Below are 25,814 nucleotides of genomic sequence, written 5' to 3' on the forward strand. Positions count from 1 at the left end.
AACAATGGGTAAGATCATGGAATATAGCTGTGATATAGTTGTGCAGCAAAAGGTCGTTGAGCTTCACAAAATGGGAAGTGGCTATAAGAATATAGTAAAAGCATATATATGTAATATCCATTTCCTCCATAATAATTAAGATGCAATAATTAAGATGTTCCAGTCAACTGGAAATGTTATCAACCAACCTGGATGACAACGTGTGTCTATATTGTCTCAACGCATTGTGAAGAGGATGGTTTGAGTGGCCAAAAAATCTCCAAGGATCACAGCTGGAGAATTGCAGAAGTTAATTGCATCTTGGGGTCAGAAAGTATCCAAAACTACAATCCGAAGTCACCTACATCACCACAAGTTGTTTGGAAGGATTTCAAGAAAAAAGCCTCTACTCTCATCGAAAAACAAACTCAAGCATCTTCAGTTTGCCAGACACTACTGGAAGCATAGATTGGGTTCTATGGTCAGATGAAACCAAAATAGAGCTTTTTGGCAATAAACAAAAGAGGTGGTTTTGGCGCACACAGAGAGGTTGCCATATGTAAAAGTACCTCATGCCCACGATTAAATATGGTGGTGGCTCTTTAATGTTTCGGGGGGCTGTTTTTCTGCAAGAGGACCTGGACATTTTGTTAGGATGCATGGCATCATGGACTCTATCAAATATCAACCGAAATTAAATGAAAACCTGTCTGGCTGGACCTGTCCACCACCCTCCCAGCCCTACATCCGACATCGCTCCACCTCCCTGCCCCATAGAAAACACCATTATTGATCACGGCCTTGCCATGGGAATCACTCCATCTCCCTGCTCTGCCTCAAATGTCACTACACCCAGCTCCACTTTGGACGTCAAAAAAATTATGTGCCATATCTGTGATTCGTTTCTTTGCTACAAAGTAAAAAAGCAGAGTGAGCTTCTAAGAGTGGTGGTTCCATCATTTTTGCCAGGGGTTTGTTGTTTCAGCTTGGACAATCCACATAAACATGTCACATATGCTTACTATATGCTTATATTTCTGTAGTTCTGAATCCAACTGATAGAGAGCTTGCAGACAGAGAGACCGGCATTCACATGAAGAAAATCATCAAAGAGACAGGTAAGAAAGTGTGTGTGTGTGTGTGTGTGTATGTGTGATGAACATATTTCACTATTTAAATATTATTTGACTTTTTTGTAATAATCAAACAGGAAAATACTGCTCATTCATACAGTCAGCCAATCTAGGGGCAGAAATGTAATGCATCATGCAACACACACACACACACACACACACACACACACACACACAGGGCGCACTGTGATTTAAATCACTCTTAAACAACCTGTAAATATAAACAATGTTCCTGGTTGATCTCACTGCCCACACAGAGTGGTGTGTGTGTGTGTGTGTGTGTGTGTGTGTTACATGAAGCATTGCCTTGCTGCCCCTTGATTGGCTGATTGTATGAATGAGCAGTATTTTCCTGTTATGAATTCAGTGTAAATCCAGGTCAAGAGCTACAGTTAAGGTTCATATCAAACAGCTGAATTGGTGTAGGAGGTTCTGAAATCCTTCTGTTTTGTTTTTTTTTGGATTTTCCCCAATCTTCTCCCTAATTTTGTGTTGCCCCATTCACATCTACTAGTCAGGTCTCCCCTACTATACTACGGTTACTAACCAGGAAGGCCAAAGGCTAACACTTGCTTCCTCTGAGACACATGAAGGCAGTCAACGGCATCTTATCGAACTGCTGCTCATGCTGTATCATAGGGTGGTGTAAAACTCTCAGAGGAAAGTGCTATCTGCCTCCATGTTTGGATAGTGTCATCGTGATTGACAGCGGAGAGAGATTATGGCATCACAGCAAGGGCAGAAATGTAATTTTGTTATGTCAGTGTGCATAGGCACAGAAAGTGAATTGCTTATTCTATGCATGTATGCAGCCGTGTGCGTTTGTGTGTGTGTGTGTGTGTGTGTGTGTGTGTGTGTGTGTGTGTGTGTGTGTGTGTGTGTTAGTAACAGATGGCAGTCTCTACCTCACAGTTGCAGAACTGGGAGGAGATGGAGAAAATATGCCCCCAGGTACTCTTAGATTCAGTGTACACCTGGCCTGAAACCATATTTTATTAATGCATCAGGAAATGAATCTGTCCCAAACACACACACACACACACACACACACACACACACACACACACACACACACACACACACACACAGTGCTACACTGCAACTTTACTGTGGGATAGGGAGAAATGAAAGACCAAATAAAATGAAAGACACACACAGACTGCTAATTCATCTGATTAAGTTTTCAAGGCATGTGGAAGCATGCACATGTACACAAAACATTCTGACCTCCATATGCACAGTAGTTTATCCATATGTCATCTACTTAACAGGATGTCAGTGGGTCCTTAGAAAGTCTTAAAATGTCTTAAATTCCTTAATGTAAAAATAAAGCCTTAATTAACATTCAAAGGTCTTAAAAATGCAACCGAACCGACACGGTAAAGCACATTTAAATGTTATTTTCACTAATTGCTTTTTGAAATGGTAAAGCCATGTGACTGTGTTGCACTCAGAGTGTGTGTGGCTCATCAGTGTTTTAGAGCGGCTCGGTTCACAGTAAACGCCGCTCCACACCAATTACATCTCTGTCTGTGCTGTGAGTTTGAGTCACTTCTAATCTGCATTTAGACATAAAACACGCCAGATTCATTTTGGTTTTATGTTAGCATAATCTCAAATATTTTTATGGGCAGAGGTTTACAGCATTTCACCTGATTGGTAATGAGAAGGGAATTTAAAAAAACTGTTGCCAACTAAAAGGAGGTCTTCCTGCGGTTTTCAGCCAAAACAAAAGCCACAAGGTCTAACACATAAAAGTGAATTAAGTCAGAAATATATTCCTATTGTTATGTTACTATTTGTACCCCAAATAAAAATGTATTATTATTATTATTATTATTATTATTAAGTATTATTCAGTGCAAAAGTAATATTACAAAATAGTAAAAGTTTTTTTAAACACATATATTTATGTACATTTATAACACTACTTGTTACATTACCTGGGGTTAAATTACAAAAAAACAACAACTTGTAAACACTGCTGCGAGGGGGTTTCTAATACAGCTGCTGTGGGAGTGATGGTAAATTCATCCATCTCTATAGTTTTTTCCCTCTCTTGGACAGTGATGCGAAGGGCTGAGGTGACTGAGGGCTTTTTTTGTTTCACTGTTGGAGCAAATGGTAATACGAAAAGGATATTTGCTCTGGTCTCCCATATACCTCTACAGAAGTTTACCCTGCTATAGTTTACTTAAACCCTGAAATGGATGTATATGTGTGAAAACAATCCATTACAAGTATTGTGCAGCATGATTGAAGTGATGTGCAGGTCTTAAACTTTTTTGGAAATGTCTTGAATATGGTATTAAAAAGTATTAAATTTGAAGTGATGATACCTGCAGATACCCTGCTTAAGGTGTTTGCCTAACAAACAACAATTACTCTGGTGACCATTACCCACCACACAGACGCATACATACACTCTCAGTGGCAGATTGTGTGAGGTCACTGTACTTACCTAAAAGGATTTGCTCAGTAAAGATGTGCTACACTGCTCTTCTTGCTCCACCGCTAATACTTTATTTGTTTTAATAGCACACCCTGACACATTTCTCTCTGTGAACGTGATAAATTAACATGAAAAAGTCATGAGCTGAACTCATTATGTACATGGCATCTTTACAACAGTCCAGTGAGTTTTAAACACTAGTTACTTTGTGTGTGTGTGTGTGCGTGTGTGTGTATGTTTGTGTGTGTGTGTCAGAGCTTCTGCTAAGAAATTGGGATGCCAGATGACGTGTCCAAGAATGATAAAGTTCACTGGACAAACAGGAAAAAATCCAGTCATATCTTTTTATATTGCACTGCAAAGGTGTAGCTACGTGATGGCAATGGGTGGCCAGTGCCACCCCTGATTGAAGCTTGGCCACCCCTGTTAGGTGACAAAACTGATAGGTGACTTTTTTTTGCTCAAAGTCCTACGATCCTGTGCTATTAGACAGCCGCAAACCACCCACACTGCACAAACCTCTGTGTGTAGGAGGCTAGTAGCAGTAAAATTTAATTTTGGTAGCGTTATGTCTAGCTCAAATGAGCACGGAGGATACGGTGATCAGGTGAACAAAAACCAGGGTTGTAACCTGGTCTGGTCTTTCAGGGCTGTAGCACCGAAGATTTTTTCTTTAGCTACGAATAATTCTCCACTTGGCACGATTTGTCACTACGTAACTGAACGTCAGTAATAGAAGATGGCAGTGTAGTAATTTGTATCCTAATTTGAACAGAGGCAAGACCAATCAGACAAGGTTTAGACACTAGCTCACACAGTCCGTGAGTCAGTGTAAAGGAAAAATGGATATATGCCGATCTTTATTGCCATTGCACATTGGATGTTTGTTGTGCAGCTCTTAAAAGAAATGATACATTTAAACAATCCACACATACATTCATACAAAAAATAAATACATACAATTTAAAAATATAGGAGAAAGAACTGGTACATATCTAAAAAAAAAAAAAAAGAAGAAGAAGATGTTAAAAAATGTAAAAAATTAATTAAATACATACACACACACATATCTATCTATCTATCTATATACCTATATATATATATATACATATATATATATATATATATATATATATATATATATATATATATATATATATATATATATACATACATACAGGCTGTTTGCAATGAATGAATCAAACAAAAGCAATTGAAACTGCTTTTTTCAACTGCACAACACAAGTGGTTTCCCCAAATTCAACAGACAACTTATAATGAGTTCTCCAGTTTCAAAATTATTCAACCCCCTGAATTTTCTTGTCTTTCCTCATTTGTAAGTCACTTTGGATAAAAGCGTCTGCGAGATTATTTAAGAGAGATTATTGCACTCTATTTACACAAATATTTCATTCCACTATGACTATATGTAAGGGGCAGAAATGGGGGAAGTGTTTTTTGGTGTTCAGTTCAGTGATGGCTCTGGGATAAAACTGTATTTAAGTCTGGAAGTGCAGGTCTTTAAGTCCCTGTAATGCCTACTGGATGGCAGCAGAGAGAAGAGCTGGCGATAAGGATGAGTTGCATCCTTCAGAATGCTGCTAGATATACGTAGGCAACGTGATCTGAAGGTGTCATCTAGGGAGGGCAGAGGAAGTCCCATTATTGTCTGTGCTGTACTTATAGTTCTCTGAAAAGCTCTTCTGTCATCTGCTGAAGAGTTTCTGTACCATGCTGTAATACAGTATGTTAGTACACTCTCTATGGAGAAGTGGTAGGAGGACATAAGTAATTCCCCAGACAGCTAAGCTTTCCTGAGCGTCCTTAGAAAATAAAGCCTCTGGTGTGCCTTACTAGCCAAGGCAGCAGAGTTCACTGACCATGTTTAGTCCTCAGTGATGTGTGTTCCCAGAAACTTAAAGCTAGTCACCCTCTTCACTACTTCTCTGTTGATGTTTAGAGGAGCGAGGTCCTCACGGCATCCCCTGAAGTCTATAATGCGTTCTTTGTTTTTTTTGTTCAGTGACAGATTGTTTTCTGTACACCATCCAATAAGTTGGCAGACTTCACCTCTGTAAGTTGTCTCATCCCCATTTGTAATTAATCCAATCACTGTCATGTCATCTGCAAATTTGATTATTGTGTTCATGGGAAGTGTGGGGATGCAGTCATATGTGTAGAGACAATAAAGAAGTGGACTAAGCATGCAGCCTTGTGGTGCACCAGTGCTGAGTGTCAGACTTTTAGAAAGGTAGGGACCAAGTCTGACAGTCTGTGGGCAGTTAGATAAAAAGTCCTTGATTCATGCACACAGTGAGTTACTAAGACCCAATTTGAGCAATTTAGTGAACTACTTGACACTAGTGTTGAAGGCCACGCTGTAATCTATAAATAGCATCCTCACATATGTCCTCTTCTGTTCAAGGTGGGTCAGTGCAGTGTGGAGAGCTGTGTTAATAGCATCTTCAGAGGATATATTTGCTCTGTAGATATACTGGTGCTCATCCAGGGTACGTGAAAGGGTGGATTTGATGGATTTTAAAACCAGTCTTTCAAATCACTTTGCTATAATGGGAGTGAGTGCCACTGGTGTATAGTCATTTAGGCAGGTGATGTTGGTTTGTTTAGGCATTGGTATAATTGTGGCTGATTTCAAACAGGCAGGTACAGAAGCCTGTGACAGGGCCAGATTAAAGATGCTGGTAAACACTTCTACAAGCTGATAGGCTCAGTCGTTGAGCACTCTTCCTGGAATCCCATCAAGCCCTGCAGCCTTCTTAACATTTACACTGCCAAAAATTCACCTAACTTCATGTGTCTGTATAATGAGTGAGTGATTGGAAGCATCCAGTGAGTGTGCAACAACGTTGTCTGATCCTTTTGTTTCAAAGCAGGCAAAAAAGCAATTTAGTTCCTCCACCAGTGAGTTATGATTCTCAGTGGGTGGATCTTTGTTGCGCCTGTAGTTGGTAATATGATGAATGCCCCGCCAGATATGTTTTGGGTCCCTATTTGTGAAATGGTCCTCAATCTTTTCCTTGTATGCAGCCTTCGCGCATCTAATACCTTTTTTCAGGTTGTGTCTGGCAGCACTGTAATGTTCTCTGTCACCAGATTGAAGGCTGCATTTCGCTCTCTCAAGAGGATCTGGACCTCCTTCGTCATCCATGGTTTCCTGTTTGGGTAAACATGGATGTGTTTGTTAATGGTGACATTTTCAACATGGGTCCTGATGTAGAAGAGATGTGTTGATGTGTATTCCTCTATGCCTTGGCTATAGAGCAGGTCCCAATTGGACATTGGAAACAGTCCTGCAGTTGTAGAGTAGCTTCTTCAGGACAGATTTGAACAGTTCTGATGATGGTTTCCTGTTGGATAATGATGGGATTATAAACTGAGATAAGAAGTAGTGATAACTGATCAGATTGTCCAAGATGTGAGAGAGGTGAGGCTTTATATCCTTTAATAATATTGGAATAGTTAGAATCCAGCGTATTGTTCCCTCTAGTTAAACACTTCACATGTTGATCAAATTTCAGCAGCACGGTCTTTAGATTTGCATGGTTAAAATCTCCAGCAATAATGAAGACCCCTTCAGGGTGTGCAGGCTGTTGTTTATTTATTGCTGTTAACACATAGCCAAGTGCTAGACTAGCATTTGCATCAGGAGGAATATACACAGCTGTAATAATAACAGAGTACTCCTGCGGCAGATAGAAGGGTCTGCACTTGATTGCCAGAAACTCCAGATCAGGTGAACAATGCTTATCGATGATGGCCGGTGAGGGTTTCTTCTTAGCCTGGCTAGGATACCAGACCAACCTCCTCACTTGTCTTCATTCCATCCGCCATCTATGACGCCCACTGCTCGGTATAATAATCCATGGGTAAAAGTGCTGAATAGCACTCGTGATGGGAGTTTGGTGCATTATTCCTATATGTAAAGTTAAAATGTACCATTTTAAGAAAAAAAAAGGTAATTTTGAATTTGATGGCAACAAAAGGCTCGAAATAACAAAACGATGGAAAAGTAAGTGTTACCAAAAACAAATAGCTGGAGGAACATTTTGCACCTAATTAGGTTAATTGGCAACAGGTCAGTAACATGACTGGGTATAAAAAGAGTGTCTTAGAGAGGCAGAGTTTCTCAAAAGTAAAGATGTGATGGAATCTGGATGGAAGCATATCTTGCTGTAAAACCCATATATACCTTTCAGCATTGATGGTGCCTTTCCAAATGTGCAAGCTGCCCATTCCGTAGGCACTAATGCACCCCCATACCATCAGAGATGCAGGCTTTTGAACTGAGCACTGATAAAAAGCCGGATGGTCCCTCTCCTTTTTAGTCCTCTTTAGTTTAGAGGATGAGGCATCCATGGTTTCCAAAAAGAATTTCAAATTTTGATTCGTCTGACCACAGAACAGTTTTCCACTTTTCCTCAGTCCATTTTAATTGAGGTTTGGCCCAGAGAAGACAATGGCGTTTCTGGATCATGTTCACATATGGCTTCTTCTTTGCATGATGGAGCTTTAACCAACATTTGTGGATGGCACAGCGAAATGTGTTCACAATTAGTTCTGGCGGTTCTGAGCCCATGCAGTGATTTCCATTACAGAATCATGTCTGTTTTTAATGCAGTGCTGCCTGAGGGCCCAAAGATCACAGGCATGCAATACTGATTTTCACCCTTGTGCCTTGCGCACAGAGATTTCTCCAGATACTCTGAATCTTTTGATGATATTATGTACTGAGATATTATTGGCTGCAATTTTATTTTAAGGAACATTATTATGAAATTGTTCCACAAATTGTAGATGCAGTTTTCCGCAGATGGGTGAACCTTTGCCCATCTTTACTTCTGAAAGACTGTGCCTCTTTAAGATACTCTTTTTATACCAAATCATGTTACTGACCTGTTGCCAATTAACCTCTAGCTGTTTCTTTTTAGTAACCCTTACCAGCCTTTTGTTGCTCCCGTCCCAACTTTTTTGAGACCTGTCAAATTCAAAATTACCTTTTTTTTCTTAAAATGGTACATTTATTCAGTTTAAAGATTTGATATGTTTTCTATGTTCTATTGTGAATAACAAATGGGTTTATTAGATTTGCAATCATTGCATTCTGTTTTTATTTACATTTTACACAGCATCCCAACTTTTTCGGAATTGGGCTTGTATTTAGAAGTACGTTTAAAAAGATTTTAGGGGGTGGGTTTGTTTTCGGTGTTTGTACTTTTTAATTTTGTTTTCCTTTGTTAGTATAAAAAGAAAAAACTGTGAATGATTAGAATAAACTCCCTCATTACTGAAGTACAGGAGAAGATATCCACAAAGTTACTATAAAATAGATGGTGAAACCACTTTCTTTAACTGATAAGAAACGGTGCTATAATGTTGATATTTCTATGCTGCTTGGAAAAATCAAGTCCCTGGTGACATCCCAGCCAAACCGAGGCATTTACATAGCTCAAAAATGATTTGACCTTTGGATGATTATACACCAATTTCCCTCTTTCTTTCTTTTCCTAATTTGCATTATGCCTCATTCTATTAAGAGCTAAATATAAAAGTTCTTAAATTGTCTAAGCAATTCTCCTTGCAGTGCACCACCCTGTGTTCAGTGGAGTGTTTGATTACACAATGCAACAGGTGGGCTGTTTTAGAGCAAAAACTTTAAAGATATAATGTAGAGGACAATGAGGCTCCTTGACAAGCACCTCATCCTATGATTCTGTGCTTGTCAGTCTCCAAGTGTCTCATTTTCTCTTTTAATAAAATCAGCACATTAGCATCCAAATTAGAGTAGCCCTGTGTCCATACTACTGGTCCTCTACACTGGTACGTGCTAAACACAATGGCACTACAGCCATGGGTAGAGGAGTTTTAATGAGGAGGTCGAGGAGGTCAGGCAGGTCTTTATCTACACCTGTGATTAACATCAGGATCTAGTCTGTGTAAAATATCCTGTAAGGTATGGTGTGTTTGTAGTGTTGGGCTTTATATCTGTTTGGGGAAAATACTTGAAGAGGCTTAATGGGGCAAATAAAAAATGAAACCTTTAAAAAGATTTTCATGGAGAAGAGTCTGGGCTCAGCCCCATATGATTAACAGTCCAGATAATAACCCTGGTAAAAACTGTTATTTATGTAGATTTCACTACCTTTTTGTGAAAGCTTGTTAAAGTTGAGATGCTGTGATGTTTCATCATGAAAAACAAATGTTAGTTTAATGGCATAACCTAGGTAAAGTTACTGTAACTAATAGCTAGCTATTTTTTTAATAACGTTTCCACATACGCTCACTTTATGAATCTGTCACTGTTTTTTGTAAGTAGCTATTTAATTTAATAATGAAAGTGTTTCTTGATAGGTATGTTTGAACTGTAGAGAGCATGAAAGTGAAAACAGGGGAAGATAGGGAGATACATTCCTTTTTTACAAAGAGGACTTGTAACAGCAAAACTGAAAATGACAAAGAGGCAGGGGAAACGATTACTACAGAGAGGGAAGAAGCAGGTATAACATCAGACAGGGAGCATGTGGAGAGTGCCATAGAGATGAGATAACATGAGATAACTCATATAGTCAGTCACTACCCACCAGGTATAAGCTACATACGTCTGCAGATACAGCTTATGTAGCCTACATACCTGGTGGGCAGTGTTCGACTACATGAGTGTTTTTGCTCATTTTTGAAAGACTTGTGTTCATTTTGTTTAATGGGACTCCCATTAGATTTTTTCTTTGCTGACTTTATTAAGCTTTTTCTCATTTTATTCTGAAATTAATACATTTTTGGAAATGGTGACTTTAAATTTCTTGTGTACATTTGTGATCTATAAATTCTGTAGAATTTGCAGAATTTCTGTCTGTAGAATTTTTTTGGCCACCCCATTGAAATCACTGGGTCTTACCTGGCCACCCCTGAAAAAAGTTCTTAAATATAACAAATATATATTTAAACATAACAAAAAAATATTTTAAATGATAAAGTTTGAGTTATATTTAATTTTTGTTATATTCAAGTGTATTTGGCTTAAACAAATTGATTTATCAACTTAAAAATTTTGAGGTAATTAGTTTCCTCAAATTTTTTGTGTTAAATTAACTATCTGGTTTTACAGTGAAGTATATGTGGTTGTGGGGCAGCGGCATGGTTGAGCAACATCTGTGGATGGAGAGGAGGCGGGTAACGTGATTCTGACCTGTGTTGGATTAGTTACTTGCATGTGTCTGTTTGTGCTTTCAGTGCCTCCTGACTGCGAGCCTCCAGACTTTTAACAAGTGTGCAAGAGGGAGACAGACAGACAGACAGACAGATGACCAGCACAAAGTCCTGTGTGTGTGCGTGCGTGTGCACACGTGTGTGTGTGTGGTTGAATGAGTTGAATAATGCGAGCAAATCAGAGTACACATTACAGGAGAAGCATGTGGAAAAATATTTGTGCAGACAGAGACCTTATTTAGGTGTGCAATCGCAAACATACTTGGTTTAATGTATGTCTGCTTCGTGTTAATATTTTTACCGGACATTGTATCCGACAGGTTTAGATTTTTGGGACATTTTGAATTTTGAATGGTCAAAAACCGGTATATTCTAGCTAATGGAAAATCTAGTATGTGTGTATGTGTGTGTGTGTGTGTGTGTGTTTGGGCATGTATGCGTGTGTTGGTGATGATAAACAAAGTGACTTGGTAGTGCATGGTGATGAATTGCCAAGCCTGAGGCCAGGAGCACCTTGTTTCAGCATGACTCTGACAAGTGAACCCCTCTCCACCTCTCCATAAATCACTTATTCTCTCTCTCTCTCTCTCTCTCTCTCTCTCTCTCTCTCTCTCTCTCTCTCTCTCTCTCTCTGTCTAAAACACACACACACACAAACACAATGCTCAGTACAGGTCAAGCACTAATGGTAGCTACACTCGCTGCAAGCAACGTTCCTCCCCTTTCCCTACTCGCTCTTCTGTGATAGACAGGGTGCTCTGGTCTAATTCGTGATGGACTTATTCTGCCTCATATGTAACCAGTCACTGGGGGTGTTATGCTGATACACCAGTGTGGTTCTGTATTATGATAAGGAGCACTGAAAGACATTTAGGGTACAATTACAGCTATATATCTACAGTATAGCTATAGGCTATAGACTGTGACATGACCCAGCTCCAGGTGTGGCACATTGTTTAAAATGTACACTAGGATTTTTAAAATAAGGCTGCCGGCTAGTGTCCTATACGTAATTTTAACCATTATTAAAAGAGTATTCCTTTTGTTAAAAGCACTTGATTCCTGCAAATTTATTATTACTTATTAGAAAAACAAATTCTAGAAGTGATCTTTTTAACAAATATATATATATATATATTTTAAAAAATAGTCTGCAATTGCTGCTACAGTGTTATATGTAATTCTAAATTTGGTCAGTTTTCTGCTTTAACACATATACTAATAAACCTGTTAATTAACTGGTGACTTGAATCAGGTGTCTTTGATCCAGAATATTATTAAACTGTGTATCCTGCATTAGAGTGAATTTAGAGTTATCAAGCACTAAACGTTTGCCGGCAGTAAATCAGAAACTAGTGCCAGCAGGTATTTAAACATGAGCACATTAAAAAAAAAAAAAAAAGAGTTCCATGTGAATGTTTGCTTTTCATCTACATGGAATTTTTCTTGCAAGTTGATTTCTTGCAAAACACGCAAGTTGTAAACTTTGGAGGATATCTCAGGCTCACTTTTCTATTGTCTCCTTTTATCATACAATGACAGATGTCCTTTAACTACCCCATACCTGAGTGGCTACTCAGGTATGGATATGTTAAATGACATCTGCAGTGGATAAATTATTCAGGAAATGCCATAAAGTATTGTGTAGGTTTGTGTAAAATGTAGCACTAAAAACAACTTCAACACTCTATACTTTCGTAAGAAAGTAGAATAGAGATACAAATATGACTTGGCCTTTTGTGACCATAAGAAGGCTGCAGTAAACTGCAATACATTCTTCTGTATTATTAGTGTTTTACCTTACCATTGGAAGAAATGTGGGCATCATATTTTCCAGTGAGGAAAAAAGTCAAGTGCTTCTGGTCCAGTTTGTTTGCTAATGTATATGGCTTAATTTGATGTGGTGTGCAGTGGTCATAGGAGTACTTAGGGAGGAAAGAGAGAGACTATAATGTGTTATTCTGTGCACTCCATATTTGCCAACCCAGTTTTCCACAGAGCAAGATAATAATGTGGCATCCGGTTACAATCAATGTTTCCCTACTACCATTATGAAATTAGCTACACGGAAATTATTTGAAATGGCCTGTAATGATTTCTGATAGAAATTACACCATTGTTTTGCCCTTTGAGATAAGCATGGTGAATCAGCATCAAAATAAGTGCACATTTAAGAATAAACCCCCAAACCTACCCAGCAAATACCCCCCCCCCCCCCCCCCCCCCCCGCCCACACACACACACACACACACAGACACAAACTTGGGGTAAAAAAAACCCACGAATGCTTTACCTCATTCTTTCATTCTGGTTCTAGACCTTTAGGCTCTGATTCAGATCTGATAGGCTTTTGATTATTTTTTGGCTAGCAATCTAGCTACATTTGCTTTGAAAAAGCCCTGGATTCCTTGTTTTTTTTGAGCTGCATATTTTCCCTCATTATATTGTTTGTTTATTTAACAGTACTTCCCTCAGATTGTGTGCAAAAGGAAGTGTTTGAAGACCCTTTGTGATCATTAGCTTGATTGCTGTTCTACGCATGTTTGGGTGGTTTAATTAAATCATAGCTGGGTGTGCCAGGCCCTAGGGAGAGAGCTTTGGCTGCAAGGTTTTGAAGGGCTTCTCCTCTTAGCAAAAAGGTGTCAGATGAGGATAATCAATGCTGTGATAGGAAAAGTTACTGTTACAGTTGGCAATTTGGGGCAAGGTTAGTGCAGCTGAAAGTCATCCTACATAGACCTTTTTGGATGAGAAAGCCAGATGATAAATGAGTCTCTGCCTGACTTCCCCTTTTCTTTCTGTGTGTGTGTGTGTGTGTGTTTGTGTGTGTGTGTGTGTGTGTGTGTGTGTGTGTGCACGCGTGTGTGAAATAAAGACAAGTGCTTGTTCAGATCTGATGCAGTCTTTAAGAGTGCAGCTTTTCTCATCAATAGCACATGAGGCAGTAAACCAAACTGTCAGTTTGCATATGATTTTGTCTTTTTTACATAAATAAATAAATGAATTTAAATGCAATCATCTTGGTTCAATTAGAACACTACATTGGGACACTACAGTAGTTCCTGCAATAGATGCCTTATTCAGACTTGATAACATCCGTCTCTGGGGGTACGATCATAAGTGGACACATGAGATAAATAGGAATTCACATTTGTTATTTTCATGTGATTTGAATGTGTCTCCATTTACCACTTGTCATCACATGTCTTCGGTAGCAGTGTTGCCAAATCTGCCAAAAGCAACTTAATGTCACTTCAAAACCAGGCCCAAAATACTGGCCAGTTCTAAATATAAACTGAAATGAAGTGATTATATTTAGCTGTCAGATGCCATTTTATTAATTAAATTGTTGGATACTCTGGTCAGTTGATAAAAGCTTTACTCATATAGACATTTGGCTGTGTGGCATTTTGCTCAGCTAATTACATTTCATGTGCTTTTAACAATCACACACAAAAAAGAGGGACATGCTATAGCTATAGCTATAGTGTGGGCACATGCTGTCAGAGTTTAAGGATTTTTAAAAATCAGTCCCAAACAAACACAGCTCTAATAAATGTGATCACAGTGCACAAAATATACATATTAAATAACAAACATACTGTCAAGTATTAAATATATAATAATACAGTACATATTGTTACGGAACGAGACTATATGCGGAAGCAATTGCAGATTCAAGTCTCTATTCACAAACAAAAGTCAATCAACATGACACGTGGTCTAAACTAGAAGATATAATTGAGATCTAAACACAAAACTAGATTCAAGGCATGGAACAAGAACAAGACACGAAAAAACGACCGCTTAGCATCAAGGTAGCTAACACATACATAGGATACTTAAACGTATTCACCTATATTTACATCTATACACTCAGACTTCGTTAGCTGGTTAAACGTAGATAATACTGCGCCAAGTGCGCAGCAACACGAGGGGTTTAAATAATTCACGTAATCAAACTTGAACTCAGGCAGCTGGACACAATAAAGACACATCCTCGTACTTCCACCAATAACTAAACAGGGAGGAGACAGAACAGAAACCAAAACAAAGGCACGTGTCCATATTACGTAATTTTGTGCCTGCGCACGCTCCGGCTCTCCGTGAATTTCGCAGCCACAGCGCTATCTGCAGGGGAGTTTGTGACACATATATTGTAGATATCCTACAGCTTCAGTGTCCTCCATTAATATTTGCATCCTTGGTAAATATGAGGAAAGAAGGCTGTGAAAAATTGTCTTCATTGTTTAAACTTTTGATCTTTTGGTAAAATAAATCACAAAAATACTCTGCTCTCATGGATATCAAACAATTGCAAACAACACAGATTTATATATATATAAATCTTTCTTAAATATAGGTGTGCTACAATTATTGGCACCCTATAGTCAATACTTTATGCTACCTCCCTTTGCCAAGATAACAGCTCTGAGTCGTCTCCTATAATGCATGATGAGGTTGGAGAATACATGGCAAGTTCTGAGACCATTCCTTCATACAGAATCTCTCCATATCCTTCAAATTTCAAGGTTAATGCTGGTGGACTCTCCTCTGCAGTTCACCCCACAGGTTTTCTATGGGGTTCAAGTCAGGGGACTGGGATGGCCATGGCAGGACCTTGATTTTGTGCTCAGTAAACCATTTTTTGTGTCGATTTTGATGTATGTTTTCGAACATTGTCCTACTGGAAGATCCAACATGGCCCATTTTAAGCTTTCTGGCAGAGGCTGTCAGGTTTTCATTTAATATCTGTTTATATTTGATAGAGTTCATGAGTTCTATGTATCCTAACAAAATGTCCCAAAACATTAAAGACTCAACACCATATTTAACTATGAGCATTAGGTACTTTTCCATATGGCTACCTCTCTATGTGCACCAAAACCACATCTGGTGTATATTGCCAAAAAAGCCCTATTTTGGTTTTATCTGACCATAGAATCTGATCCCATTTCAAGTTCCAGCAGTGTCTGCCAAACTGAAGATGCTTGAATTTGTTTTTGGATGAGAGTAGAGGCTATATATATATATATATATATATATATATATATATATATATATATATATATACACACACACACACACACACACACACAGTATCTCACAAAAGTGAGTACACCCCTCACATTTGTGTAAATATTTGTTTATATCTTTTAATGTGACAATACTGAAGAAATGACACTTTGCTACATATGTAAAGTAGTGAGTGTACAGCTTGTATAACAGTGTAAATTTGCTGTCTACTCAAAATAACTCAATACACAGCCATTAATGTCTAAACCGCTGACAACAAAAGTGAGTACACCCCTAAGTGAAAATGTCCAAATTGGGCCCAAAGTGTCAATATTTTCTGTGGCCACCATTGTTTTCCAGCACTGCCTTAACCCGCTTGGGCATGGAGTTCAACAGAGCTTCACAGGTTGCCACTGGAGACCTCTTCCACTCTTTCATGACAACCTCAAGGAGCTGGTGGATGTTAGAGACCTTGTGCTCCTCCACCTTCCGTTTGAGGATGCCCCACAGATGCTCAATAGGGTTTAGGTCTGGAGACATGCTTGGCCAGTTCAATTCAATTCAATTCAATTTTATTGGTATAGCGCTTTTTACAATAGACATTGTCTCAAAGCAGCTTTACAGAAATATCAACATGGTATACAGATATTAAAGGTGCGAATTTATCCCAACTGAGCAAGCCACTGAGTGGCGACGGTGGCAAGGAAAAACTCCCTAAGATGTTTTAAGAGGAAGAAACCTTGAGAGGAACCCGACTCAGAAGGAACCCATCCTCATCTGGGTAACAACAGTTAGTGTGAAAAAGTTCATTATGGATTTATATGAAGTCTGTATGGCGTTAGGAGCAGCCGTAGTCCCAGCAGTCTGGAATTAAAGAATATTTGAGCTCCATCCAGAGGCAGAAAGGAGAGAGGGAGAAAAAAGATAATTATGACTGCGAAGTAGTAGAACAGAATCTAGTCAGGGTAGGCTTGAGTAAACAAATACGTTTTAAGCTTGGACTTAAACACTGAGACTGTGTCTGAGTCCCGAACACTAATAGGAAGACTGTTCCATAACTGTGGGGCTCTATAAGAGAAAGCTCTTCCCCCTGCTGTAGCCTTCACTATTGGAGGTACCGTCAAATAGCCTGCATCTTTTGACCTAAGTAGGCGTGGCGGATCATAGAAAACCAAAAGGTCGCTTAGATATTGTGGCGCGAGACCATTTAGTGCTTTATAGGTTAATAAAAGTATTTTATAATTAATGCGAGATTTTACTGGGAGCCAATGCAGTATTGATAATATCGGTGTGATATGGTCGTATCTTCTAGTTCTAGTTAAGACTCTAGCAGCTGCATTCTGGACTAACTGGAGCTTATTTATATTCCTACTGGAACATCCAGACAGTATGGCATTACAGTAATCTAATCTAGAGGTGACGAATGCATGAACTAGTATTTCCGCATCATGTAGTGACAATATGTTTCTTATTTTAGAAATATTTCTGAGATGAAAGAAGGCTATCCTAGTAATATTATCTACATGAGCATCAAATGATAGGCTGGAGTCAATAATCACTCCAAGGTCTTTAACTGCTGTACATGATGAAACAGAAAGACCATCCAGAGTAACCATGTGATCAGAAAGATTACTTCTAGCTACACGTGGGCCTAATAAAAGTATTTCTGTTTTATCAGAAAACAGTCTATCACCTTCACCCTCAGCTTCTTTAGCAAGGTAGTGGTCGTCTTGGAGATGAGTTTGGGGTCGTTATCATGCTGGAATACTGTCCTGTGGCCCAGTCTCTGCTTCAGTATGTCACAGTACATGTTGGCATTCATGGTTCCCTCAGTGAACTGGAGCTCCCCAGTGCCGGCAGAACTCATGCAGCCCCAGACCATGACACTCGCACCACCATGCTTGACTGTAGGCAAGACACACTTGTCTTTGTACTCCTCACCTTGTTGCCCCCACACATGCTTGACACCATGTGAACCAAATAAGTTTATCTTGGTCTCATCGGACCACAGGACATGGTTCCAGTAATCCGTGTCCTTAGTCTGCTTGCCTTCAGCAAACTGTTTGCGGGCTTTCGTGTACATCATCTTTAGAAGAGGCTTCCTTCTGGGACGACAGCCATGCAGACAAATTTGATGCAGTGTGTGGCGTATGGTCTGAGCACTGACAGTCTGACCCCCCACCCCTTCAACCTCTGCAGCAATGCTGGCAGCACTCATATGTCTATCTCCCAAAGACAACCTCTGGATATGACACTGAGCATGTGCACTCAACTTCTTTGGTTGACCATGGTGAGGCATGTTCTGAGTAGAACCTGTCCTGTTAAACCGCTGTATGGTCTTGGCCACCATGCTGCAGCTCAGTGTCAGGGTCTTAGCAATCTTCTTATACCTAGGCCATCTTTATGTAGAGCAACAATTCTTTTTTTCAGATCCTCAGAGAGTTCTTTGCCTTGAGGTGCCATGTTGAACTTCCAGTGACCTGTATGAGGGAGAGTGAGAGCGATGACACCAAATTTAACACTCCTGCTCCCCATTCACACCTGAGACCTTGTAACATTAACAAGTCACATGACACCGGGGAAGGAAAATGGCTAATTGGGCCCAATTTGGACATTTTCACTTAGGGGTGTACTCACTTTTGTTGCCAGCAGTTTTGACATTAATGGCTGTGTGTTGAGTTATTTTGAAGGGACAGCAAATTTACCCTGTTACACAAGCTGTACACTCACTACTTTACATTGTGGCAAAGTGTCATTTCTTTAGTGTTGTCACATGAAAAGATATAATCAAATATTTACAAAAATGTGAGGGGTGTACTCACTTTTGTGAGATACTGTATATACACATTGTTTGATATCCATGAGAGCAGAGTATTTGTGATTTTTTTTTTTTTAACAATATATCAAAAGGTTAAACAATAAAGACAATTTTTCACAGCCTTCTTTGCTCATGTTTACCAAGGGTGTCGATATTGGTGGAAGGCACTGTATATTCTGTGTCCAACAGATGGTTTAAGGCATGTACCTGCAAATTTATTAGTAATGTGCTTGTTGAATATTTGTGTGTTAGACTGCTTTAATATTTTGTCAATGTTTCCTTTAACAGTTGCCATCTGACAGCGCAGAGCATTCTGTCAAACTCAAAATCTGCCCCTTCCAGTCACTCAAGACTGTAATTGCTAAATTAATTGTAATATTCAAAAGAAACATCACAGTATTTCTTTTTTTTCTTTTTTCTTTTTCTTTTTTTTAAATTTCAGCTCAAACAAACGATCTCCAGTTTCATTTCTACTGAACATTTCTGCTGCACATTTCTACTGAACATTTCTACTGAACATTTCTGCTGAACATTGCTGCAGAACATTTCTACTGAACATTTCTGTTGAACATTTCTACTGAACATTTCTAGGGAACATTTCTGCTGAACATTTCTAGCAAACATTTCTACTGATCATTTCTGCTGAACATTTCTACTGAACATTACTGCTGAACATTTCTAGTGAACATTTCTGCTGAACATTTCTTCTGAACATTTCTACTGAACATTTCTACTGAACTGTCACACCGCCGCCGGCAGATGGCACTGCGGCGCGGTTGCTATGCAGCTCACGTGATTCTTTGTTTTCATTCGCTTCCTGCCCAAGTTCTAGTTTCTGTTTGAGGGTGTCCTTGATTTAACCCAGGTGTCTTTGGTTTAGATTAATCATGTTAGTTATTTAAACCCCTCGTGTTGCTGCGCACGGGGCACGGCATTAAGCTGAACTAAACTGAATCTATCCACATGAATCGGGACTGGACTAAGAGAGACAAAGCTAAAGAGTTGCAGCAAAGCAACACCAAGCCAAGCAAGTTGTGTGTTTGTTATGCCATGCCATGCCATGTCATGCTATAGTTGGGTGTTCATGCCATGCCATAGTTAAGTATTCATGCCATGCCATAGTTGAGTATTCATGCCATGGTTGAGTATTCATGCCATGCCTAAGTTAGATGAGTGTTTCCTACCATAGTTTAAGGAGTGTCTATGTCTTAGTTTACAGAATGTTCATGTCTTAGTTTAAGGCGTGTTCAGGCCTTAGTTCAATTAGTGTTTCCGTTCCATGTCCTCTGCTTAAGTATCAAATAAAGACTTCCCTCCTGCGCTTACTTCCTGTCCAAGTCTCGTTGCATAACATGAACATTTCTGTTTGTTTTTTCCCCAAATATGTTATTGAGAAGAAAAACAAACTGACTAACGCACAGCAACAATCATTCAGTTTTTTCTTTTTATAATAACAAAGGAAAACAAAATTAAAAAGTACAAACACTGAAAACAAACCTGCCCCAGCTGGTCATGGCTAACCAATAACTATCGCTGGTTATATAGATATTGTAAAACCCAACAACAGGCACAAAAATGTAAGTGGGAAGTGTCTGTAACTGCATAAAATATGCAATAAAGGGTTGCCATTTATATATATATAAAAAAAAAAACTTGTCAGTACAACCCCTCATTGTATACCCTATTTTCTCGAGTTTGGATAGGATCGGTTACATACAATAACAAATCATCAGCATCTAGCGACAATTTGTATTCTACACCGTATCAAACTATTCCTTTAAACAAGGGAGAAGATCTTAATGCGATTGACAGAGGCTCGATAGCGACAGCAAAAAGCAGAGGTGATAAAGGACAGCCTTGGTGACACCCATGTTTGAGAGCAAAATAATCTGAATAAATATTGTTTGTCTGAACCCTGGCTTTAGGGGATGAGTAAAGGAGGCTAATCCAAGAAATAAACTTATCCCAAAATCCGAACTTCCTCAAGACTGCAAACAAATACTCCCACTCAACCCTATCAAATGCTTTTTCAGCATCTAAAGAAATCACAATCTCAGGAAGCTCAGCCAAATGCTTTGAATAAATTATATTAAAGAATGTACCGGTATTGAAAAACAATTGACATCCCTTAATAAAACCATTCTGCTCTTCAGATATAATATAAGGGAGTACATTCTCTAAACGAGATGCCATTACTTTCGCCAACACCTTTACATCTGCATTAAGCAGAGACAGCGGTCTATAAGAACCACAGGAGGTTGGATCCTTACCCTCCTTAAGAATGAGAGTTGGAGGCAAAGACCCACATTCCAGCAATTCGGTGAACATGGCCAAAAGCAGTGGAGCTAATTTTTCAATAAACGTTTTAAAAAATTCAATTAGAAACCCGTCCGGGCCTGGAGCTTTGTTAGATTGCATAGTTTTAACTGAATTTAAAATTTCTTCGAGAGAGTGGGGAGTCCAGTTGCATGGCAGTATTTGAATCAATAACAGGGTTACAAAGCTTTTGAAGAAATGCATTCACTTTAGTATTGTCTGTAGGAAATTCGGATTTATAAAGCGAAGAGTAAAACGATTTAAAAAGTAGCATTAATTTCCATGGGATCTGTAGTGACAATATTATAAGTGTTTTTAACACTAGGTATGAGACGGGAAGTGGCCTGTCGCCGTAGCTGATTTGCCAGTAAACGACTCGGCTTGTCGCCATGTTCATAGTATGAACCACGAGTACGTAACAACAAGCATTCCGCCTCTTTAGTCGAAATAAGATTAAATTCTGCCTGTAAGTCGAGACGCTGTTTAAGAAGTTCTGTAGAGGGGTTCAGTGCATATCTCTGTGATCGAGGTTAATGATCGCAGATGTAAGTTCATTAACCCTAGCAGTGCACTTTTTATTACAGAGAGCAGCGTAAGAAATAATCTGCCCTCTGATATAGGATTTAAGTGTCTCCCATAACAATGAATAAGAGGTGGAGTCATTCTGATTGAAGAAAAGAAAGTCATCAATAGAAGTGGAAATGAACTCACAGAATTCACTGTCTGCCAAAAGAAGAGAATTAAATCTCCAAGGCAGTGGGCTATGTTTATAAATAGACAGATGAATATCTAATTGTAGATCAGAAATTACAATACCCAGATAGTCAGAAGAAACTACACAAGAATCAAGAGTGCTGTCTATAAAAAATAATCAATCCTCGAATAGGAATGATGCACCTGGGAGAAGAAAGAAAAGAGAGGGGTTACGGGATCTCCAGGGATCAAGGAGACTGTTCTGACACATAAAATCGGAAAATGTTTTAGACATAGCAGATTGATTCAGAGAACGGGGATTAGACTGATCTAAGTTTGGGTCAAAAACACAGTTTAAATCTCCCCCGAAAATCGACAGGTAAGTATTTAAGAAAGGGAGATTGCTCAACAATCTATTAGCACATTCCACGTCATCAAAGTTCGGAGCGTATACATTTACCAACATCACCTGTCTTTTCATTAGAGTACCAGCAACTATAATATATCTATCGTTCACATCAGCAATAACATTAGTAGAGGAAAACTGTGACCTTTTGCCAATTAAAATAGCGACCTCTCTTGCCTTCGAATTAAAGTTCGAGTGGAAGACTTGACTCACCCAAGGGCAGTGTAACCTATGATGATCTTTAATACATAGGTGAGTCTCCTGTAAAAATACTATATTGGAGTTTAAACGTTTCAAATGTGTAAAAACCTTAAATCTCTTGACAGGATTACCCATATCTCTGACGTTACAACTAATAAATCTTGAAGGGGTGCCTGTCCCAGCTATGCTGGGATCCATATTACTACTAACCATTTAAATAAAGTAAACCATAGGGATATAAATAGCCAATTAGTGCCGAAGTGGGACCTCCTCCCTCAAACAGTATTTCTTAATGAAGTATTTTAAACATTTCCTTGAATTGTTATTTCACCAAGGTTCTTAATTGGTCTTAAATTACTAAATAAATCATAATTACATATGTATAATCTCATAAATAAAGAACATTTGTGAGAATGAGTAGATATACTCACTGACACATTCATACAGGTTGTGAACAAGAAACATGCATATGATTAGTAACTGTGTATGGATGGTATACATAATATAAAGTTTGTAAAATTCCACAGACAAAAAAAATCAACTTACATGTTGATTACATGTACCCACAGTGTGTCTGAACACTTCAACATATCATCACCTGTGATGAATGTTAATGCCAGGTCTGAACACATCCTTAGACTAAACAGCTTGACCTGTTTTCACTAAGCAAGCAGCATTATAATACTAATAACATGAAGCATGCCATATTTTCCACTATTATGCTGGATTCGTCTGTCCCATGGGTTACCTGAATCATCCTGATCCAGTCCCACTGTGCACAGGTTAAGGAGCTGAAGAGTGTTGACCTAGTATTCCTCCTATTTAATATTCTGCATACTACTACACTCTAAGCTTAATTGGCAGAGAGGAACACTCATTAGGCCTTATTTTCATCTCTGCATATTCATTATTGGTGTGGCAAGTGGGCAAGTTCTTTTCCATTTGTTTACTTATTCATTTATTTATGGGCATATTTGTTCATTTAATTTACACTTTCTTGCATGTCCCATATTAGTCATGGAGCTCGCTGGTTTGTTGTGTTTGTTCTGCGCTTATCAGTCACTGTTCGTTATAAAGACTTGTGGCTTTATGCAAGTTTGATCATTTTCTAGCTTATAATGTGCTAGACTACTTTCATTTTTATTTTTATTCAGTCAAGCATATTAATATAAAATAGAATTTTTAATGCTTCACTATGTGGACTGAACTTTCATTAGACTCCAGACCCTAAAACATATAAATTCTATATTGGATGTAGTTTGTATTTTAAGAAGAAGCCTCCCACATATTTATTGCAGAGTTGTGTGATTTGTTGGGGATATTGAGATAAAACATTACTATAAAATTTTATGTACATAAGCCATGACTTTCAGTATCTTAAATCTTTAATTTATTCTGAATTTGTTCAGATAGAAAAAGTATTTTTATTGTTATAAGATTTGGACATAGGATATGACAGCACAGATTCAAAAACAACTGGACAATGATCAGAAATAGCAGTATCACATATTTTTTGCCACAGGTTTGCCACAGAAAAATAAATGATAGCACTAAATCAAGAGTATGACCCTTCTGATGTGTAGGTCCAGAAACGGATTGGACTAGGTTAAAAGACATAAAGACATAAAAACTCTTTTACCAGAGGTTTCGACTGGCAACAGACATGTATATTAAAATCGCCTAGAAGTCTATCAGCATGTGACACTGGAGAGGCCATAAATCATAATACTCTTGAGGGAAATCCTTGTTAAATGTATGTGGTCTGTAAACTAGCGCACATAGCAAGGAAGTAGGAAGATCAACCTTGAAATGTTGCACCTCAAAGCTTAAAAATTCTTCAACGGGCAAAAGTTTACAACTGAAACAGTTCTTAAGAATTGTTGCAATTCCACCTCCACGACCTACCATTCTTGGAGAATTAAAAAATGAACAGTCTAGGGGAGTAAGTTCCTTCAGGGCAGTATAATCACCAGGGCTGAGCCATTTCTCCATCACAAATAGAAAATCCAGAGCATAAATGGTGAAGAAGTCATTTAAAATAAATGATTTGTTGGGCAAAGACCTAGCATTTATTAAAGCAAATTTAATAGGGAGATCTGTAATCCTCACTGGGTCTGATGTGGTGTGTATTTGTGAATAATCCAGCGATATAAGGTTGCTGAAATGAACTCCACTGTTTCCAGCACTTGTTCTAGCATGAGAATGGCAAAAAGGAGACCAGATGGCAAATATTTGATCATCAACATAGGGATCAGGGAAACTGGAAGTACAAAGTTTGCCTCGTGAGCTGTGATGAACATAGCGTGGGTGACGAGCAATTTCCAACGCGACACAGGTTTTGTAACCTCCGGCTGGAAGGCACAATGATGAATTCCAATGATAAAGCTCTGCTGATGAGTACAGATAAATCATTGTAGAAAAGATAATTGTGAAGAACAGCATAACAGCTATAGTTGACATGCCATGCATAGTGAAAAGAAAACTGTCCAAGTACAGAAAAAAACAATCATGAGCAGCGCATCTCTCTGCCCTATCTACACAACCAAGTTGAAAATACGTTAGCCTGAATGCCTCAGGACCACCCAGAAAACCACTGGGTAGGAAAAGAGCAAACTGGTAAAGAATGCCCCAGACCTTTAAAACCCAAAGGAGAGTAGCAATAAACAAGCAATAAACCAAAGAGAATGTGGAGACTAACCCACGGGTCTATATGCGACAAACTGGTTGTAACGAGAGTACCAAAAGCTTGCGGTAGGCCAGTGAACGACAGGAGAAAAGCTTACAAAAAATAAAAAGTCCATATGAAGCATGAACTATAGCCCAGGGTGTAGATTCACAATGTCGACAGTATAATCCAGAAAGACAAATAAATATCAACAGCAAAACACCTTAGAGCAGTGGCATACAAACACGCCATCGTTCACTGAAACAGGTGTGAGTTGTACCACTTTGGTCTACAAAAGGAATGTTTGGGCCAAATTTGTGTAAAATGCACTTAGCCTAGTGGCCCATGTATACAACAAGTCATTAAAAGACATGTCAACATATCTCTTCCCTGTGGGTCCAAAGATAAAATTGTTGGCACTTTCATGGCGCATCTTGTATACTGTAGATGCAGCATGCTCTTCATTTATATTCCTGTGATCCTGTCTCCCAGGCCTCTGTGTAATTTAGTCTGTGGCCAGGCCTTGCACACAGCAGTTAAAATATAATAAATGCTAACCTCCCCCTTGCTCACATCCCTTTCCCAGCCACATTTTGTTGTACTTTTTATTCCCATGCTTTCATATAATTTTTTCAAGGGGCCAGCAGTAAGCAGGGATTTACCTAGGTGTGTTTCCTTTTTTTCCAAGAGGGAAATGCCAAGTCTTTAATGGACTTGGTACTCCTGGGACTCTCAGTCCTCATTTTTTTGGGATTTGAGCCCTAGTGATTATTTGAAGAAGGAGATTAAGAGGTGAACAGATATGAGTCATAGTTCAGCAAGACACCTTAATTGTACTTGAGTTTAATGCTTGACTCTTCTGTATTTAGGCAAAGCCTGAGCACTGTTTTTGAACCTAATGGGTTAATCCG

At 38.8% G+C, this 25,814-nt stretch overlaps 1 protein-coding gene across 2 annotated transcripts in view; it reads left to right on the forward strand.

Moving 5' to 3' along the window:
* The window catches only part of dacha (dachshund a), a 221,794-nt gene that overhangs the window by 171,715 nt on the left and 24,265 nt on the right, over nucleotides 1-25,814 (forward strand). For both annotated transcript variants that reach the window (XM_053687874.1, XM_017493457.3), the window contains exon 7: nucleotides 1,023-1,097. In XM_053687874.1, the coding sequence (XP_053543849.1) occupies nucleotides 1,023-1,097 (75 nt within the window). The remainder of the gene's footprint in view (nucleotides 1-1,022; nucleotides 1,098-25,814) is intronic.

The sequence above is a fragment of the Ictalurus punctatus genome, chromosome 18 (assembly GCF_001660625.3).
Source record: "Ictalurus punctatus breed USDA103 chromosome 18, Coco_2.0, whole genome shotgun sequence".
Lineage (NCBI taxonomy): Eukaryota > Metazoa > Chordata > Actinopteri > Siluriformes > Ictaluridae > Ictalurus > Ictalurus punctatus.